The sequence below is a fragment of the Gossypium hirsutum genome, chromosome A11 (genome assembly GCF_007990345.1).
Source record: "Gossypium hirsutum isolate 1008001.06 chromosome A11, Gossypium_hirsutum_v2.1, whole genome shotgun sequence".
Classification (NCBI taxonomy): Eukaryota; Viridiplantae; Streptophyta; class Magnoliopsida; order Malvales; family Malvaceae; genus Gossypium; species Gossypium hirsutum.
Genome location: NC_053434.1, coordinates 33,051,574 through 33,057,128, shown reverse-complemented (window position 1 = coordinate 33,057,128; position 5,555 = coordinate 33,051,574). Strand labels below are relative to the sequence as shown.

The following is a 5,555-nucleotide window of genomic DNA, read 5'->3' as shown; positions in this document are numbered from 1 at the left end:
TTAACTTAAAACCAAAACTACTATTTAACAAAACAAAACAAAATAAAAAATATTTATCCAAAATGCACACACAAAAACACGAACCCAGAACCCAGTGGTTCACTAACACTCACACAACCACTAGACCAGCTGGCCCATTCTAAAACTAAAACGCGAAAATGCACATAATTGTTTGCACCTCGCGCAGACCCTAATTACAAATCTGGGGTGTTACATTACCACCCAAGGACCAACCTCTTTTAAAGGGGAACACATCCCTATGGATGTTGTATTTAAGCCTTGGGTTCCCCGTGCATTAGAGTCAATTGTAAGCCAACATGTAATAACCATTTTAAATGTAAAGCCTAGACATAAGAGCCATACCTTACCCCTCATAGTCATACTCTATAGGACCTCATGAGCATTTATTCGTATGTTTTGTGTTTGAATTTGTTTGAGATGCTTTATGATTTAATTTTGCATTTTTTGTTTCATTTGACTTTATTTTTTATGGACTTTGTTTTTCTTGTGTCTGTGTCTCTCCATAGCATAATTCATGCATCATTTAAATATCTAAGGCATAGTGTCACATATATATTCGACATGAATTTGAGAAGATTCAGTTTTTCAGAATAGGGTAGAAAATATAAGGATAATAGTGAGAATGTTAGAGGATACTCAGAGCAGAGAAGGAGATTGCCAGATAGCTAGTTTTGGCTCAAGCCTGCCTCAAATAGTCTACATGGACTGTAGGAGGAATTGCGAAGATGAGTTAAAGGGAATATGATAATCATGGGATGAGGCTAAGAAAATACGCTTCTGGGACAAGTATGGCAATGTAGCACAACTTCTGTTTCTTAAAACGGATGATGCCCTGTTGAAGGTGATGGTACATTTTTGGGATCCCACTTATAAGTTGTAACACCCCTAACCTATATTTGTCGCCGGACTAGGGTTAAAGGCGTTACCGAAAAAATCAGAATATTTTTACGAACAATATATGTACATTATTCAAACATATTCATATATCATTATAGAGTCCCTTATATAGGTCATCGAGACCTTAAACATACTTTAGATTGGGGTCGGGACTAAACCAAATGCATACAAACTTTTTCAAAACTTAAACAATTTTTCAAAGTTGTATAGGTTACACGCGTGTGTGAACAAACCGTGTGCCTCACACGGCTTTAGACACACCCGTGTGAATAGATCGTGTGCCTCACACGGCTTTAGACACGCCCGAGTGTCTAGGTCGTGTCAAAATAGGGCATACATACTGACTTGTCCACACGACCACAAGACACGCCCATGTGCCAAGCTGTGTGAAAATTATGGGAGGCTACTAACTTAAGTCACACGGCCAGTCACATGCCTGTGTGTCTAGTCGGTGGTTGAAACTGACTTGGCCACACGGCCTATCACACGCCCGTGTGGTCTACATAGGCTCATTTCAAAATGGCCCTCGAGCAACATGGCTGAGACACACGCCCCTGTCTTTGCCCGTGTGGGCAAAAATAGGCCATTTACAAGGCCAATTTACCACCCATTAGGGGTCCTCCCTACAAGCAACAAATAAACATCAATTGCATACTAAATACTCAACCATTTCACAACCAATACATACACCAATAATGTCATATAATTACTAACCAAATACATGCTTATTCACCATTCCAAATCATGCCAAATCATGAGCCAAAATCATGCCAAAACATATGATCCACAATCTTAAATTTACTTCATTTAGGGTCTGTTTGATAGGGGAAAATATTTTCCAGAATTGGTTTTCCCCATTTTCCAGTGTTTGATTGGAGGAAAATATTTTCCTTTTGGAAAATCAACTCCAAAACACGGGAAAATGCCTTACAATTTTGGGAAATTGTCTTACCGATTCAATCTCCGTAAGACATTTTCCTAAAGCTCTCATGCATTCTTCTCCCTTCATCCAGTAAGCTTCCTTCATCCATTCTTCTCCCTTCATTCCTTCAAATTTCCATTCTTGAAAGCTTCATTTTGGTTCAGAATTGGAAACCGCTGCTGGTACGTTGCAATTCTATTTTTCGACGGTTACTTCGTTTATTTTTCATTTATTTTTTTGCTTTTATGCTCCGTTTATTTTTCATTTCTTTTTGGCTGCTACTATCGCTGCCATTTCTGCTTTCAAATGATGGGTAAGCTTCATTCTTCTTTTATTCTTCGTTCGATTGTTAATGCTGGAAGCCATCTTTCTAATTTCCACTCTTTTTCTTCTTCTTCTAACACCATTGCTACCCACATTGACTGCCTAAGTAAGAAACCCATGTCCATGCCTGTTAGAGGAAAGGGAAAAACAGACCACTGCTTCGATAATGTTGATCATGCTTTGAGTTTGTTCAATAAGATGATTGAAAAGTACCCAAAGCCTTCAATTGTGGAATTCACTAAATTATTTGCAACCATTGTTAGAATGAAACATTATGTCATTGTTGTTTCTATGTGTAGCCAGATGGAATTATTAGGCGTTTCCCATGATGTTTATTCTGTGAGCATCTCGATTAATTGCTTTTGTCAATTAGGTCGAATTGATTTTGGGTTTTCTGTTTTGGGGAAAATGCTGAAGTTAGGTGTTGAGCCTGATGTTGTAATTTTTTCAACTTTGATTAATAGGCTTTGTAATCAAAGTAATATTTCTGTGGCCGTTTGTGTATTCGATATAATGTTCGATATAATGTTTTCTAGAAAAATGATTGATCTTTATGGTTGTATTATCTCTAGTAATCTTTTGTAAATATAATGTTTCCATCTTTGTTGTTGATTTATATTCTGCCCTCTTTATACATAATGTTCTGTGTAGAGAATGAGTGTATATGTTGTATCCTGTTGAATGGGAATATATAATTGAACCTATTTTACTTTTCTTTTCCCAGTTGGTTGTGGAAAGAATGTTGGCTTCTGAAGGAATAAAAGGGATAGAATTGGGCAGAGATGAATTTGAAAAACGAGTTTGGGAGTGGAAAGAGAAGTATGTCTTCCCTTAAATTATTTGCATACTTGGTTTTTCTGCTGTTCTTTGCTGATTTTGAATCTGTTACTTTGTACATATCATCTATTGTGTTTTATTTGCTTGGGGGGTTCTCCACAACTTCAATAAATTCTACTTCTTCTCCTTCCAAATACTGATACTTATGGAGTTTTATTGCTTTAACCCGTTGCTTAATTTCTGGTGTTTATTGTTCATATTTGACCATACTTCCAAGTTTTCTGGCAATCTTTTTTCTTTGTGCATTATATAGTAGTTTTAGTTTTATCTTTTCATTTAATTATTATGGTTCATTTATTTTATGATAGGTTTCGACCCCGCATTCTTATTGATGTTAACAAGATTGACATGACCACCACTGTCCTGGGATTCAAGATTTCAATGCCTATCATGATTGCTCCGACTGCTATGCAGAAAATGGCTCACCCTGAAGGTATGAATGTTCTGGTTTTTTAGTACCCTTGTTATGAGATTGTTTGAGCAACTAATGTTCACATATCAAATTGAGCATAGTCGTCTTTGGTTGCTGAGTATGCTTAGACTTGCATGATGATTTACATTGCAACTCTGGATATTTCCTGAAACAGAACAAATTTGTATACGAATGATTTCCAGATGCGAAGGAGTGAATAAAATGTAAAATTTAACTTTCGTATGCAGACATAGCATCAATTCTTACTTATGATGTTCATGGACTATGCCATAGAAGTCAAACAAATCAGCTTAAATTCCATTGCTTACTATCATGTTTCACTTTGCTAACTGATATTTAGGATGTTTATTTTCTCATTTGATCATAATATTCTATCTTCCTGATGTACATGGTATTACTCAATGTGCAGATTCCTCACTTGAGACCTGCGGAATACAAGAGGTCTAGGTTACCTAGGAACAGGAGGACTGTGAACCGTGCCTATGGTGGTTTTGAAGATTCAAAAAACAAAGGAAAATGTTTCATCAAAGAGCCAGTTCAACTGATAAAAGATTCATTATGACAGGAAGTAACAACGTTGTTACTGATTTTTGTTTTTTTCTTCTAGTTCTACGCATTTTCAGACATCTCTTGTACAAGTAAACTTCATAAATAAACTTCATAAATAGAGAAAGAATCAAGACACCGCATGTTGTATCAAGATATTGATACTTTTATGTGGTGTAATATTATGCACTTGGACAATGTTGTTACTATGTGCTGTACTACTAATTATGTATTTGGATAATATTATTTCTAGTACTCATTGTGGTTTCGAAGCAATTTATAATTATTCAATACTTGTTTTTTAACACAATTACAAATAATTTATTTGATATTAGTTTTTTTCAATTTATAACCATTAATATTGTAGCTTAATAATTGAGTATTATTATAAATAAATCATTGCAATATATGTAAAAATAATTTAAAATATAAAAATTTATTAATATATATTAATATATGTAAAAACAACTTTTCCGGAAAATATTTTCAGGAAATCTGTCAAACAGCAGAAAATATTTTACACAGATTCAATCAAACACCAGAAAATATTTTTCAGTAAATCATTTTACAGAAAAGTAAAGCATTTTCTAGAAATCATTTTACGGAAAATATTTTACTGGCAATCAAACAGACCCTTAATCTCATGCCAAAACTTACTAAACTCCAAAATAAACACTTACCACAAACTTACCCAAAATAAACTATTCTCTTGGCCATTCAAGAACATATCCTAATAATCTAATTACATCACATAATTCATACCAAAAACACATTCATATACACAACCAAAACCAAGCCAAATCACATGGCTAAATATATACATTACCAAACATATTCACACACTTCTAGCCTATACATGCCATACTTCAATATATACATTCTCAAAAGGTATCAAAATATAGTTTGATAGTGTGGTGATGATCCTCGATGATCCCCGAGCTCCCAGTAGCTACGATATCTATAAAACAGTTGAAAAACACAGAAAGTAAGCTTTTGAAAGCTTAGTAAGCCATATATAAATAAACTTAACAATATAAACATATACGCATCATAATATTTATATACTCATTAGTCAAATGCTATCACAAACACATAGCTCAAATACATTTCATATATTCCCCATTCATTTGCACATATAGCATATTTTCTCATACTTTTGTCACATATAATCACTTGATCACAAAGATACATATACTTACCTTTCAACATTAAATGTGATACACAATTTCAAACGTACTTGAATCGGATATACATTTCACATAATCATTCATTTTTAGTAATGCCCGTTGAACCGTTCGGAATCATAAGGATACGATGATAGCTCGGAAAGCTCGTACAATGACAACATCCCAGACGTGGTTTTACATGTAATCAAATGTCGATGCCACTGTCCCAGACAGGGTCTTACACGAAATCAAATACGATGCCAATGTCCCAGACATGGTCTTACACATAAATCATAAATCGATGCCAATGTCCTAGACATGGTCTTACACGAAAACACATATCGGATCCTGTAAGAGTATGCCCAAAGATCAATCACGAGATGGTTGTAATAACATACTTGGTTTATCA

General features: G+C 34.7%; 1 protein-coding gene across 1 annotated transcript; it reads left to right on the top strand.

The window, feature by feature from the left end:
• The first annotated feature begins 2,242 nt into the window (after positions 1 to 2,242).
• LOC107952804 (uncharacterized) lies at positions 2,243 to 4,169 on the top strand. Its single transcript, XM_016887984.2, has 4 exons — positions 2,243 to 2,503; positions 2,889 to 2,983; positions 3,310 to 3,434; positions 3,844 to 4,169. The coding sequence occupies exons 1-4, from the start codon at positions 2,282 to 2,284 to the stop codon at positions 3,879 to 3,881; spliced, it is 480 nt and encodes a 159-aa protein (XP_016743473.1). The 5' UTR covers positions 2,243 to 2,281; the 3' UTR covers positions 3,882 to 4,169.
• The last annotated feature ends 1,386 nt before the right edge of the window (positions 4,170 to 5,555 follow it).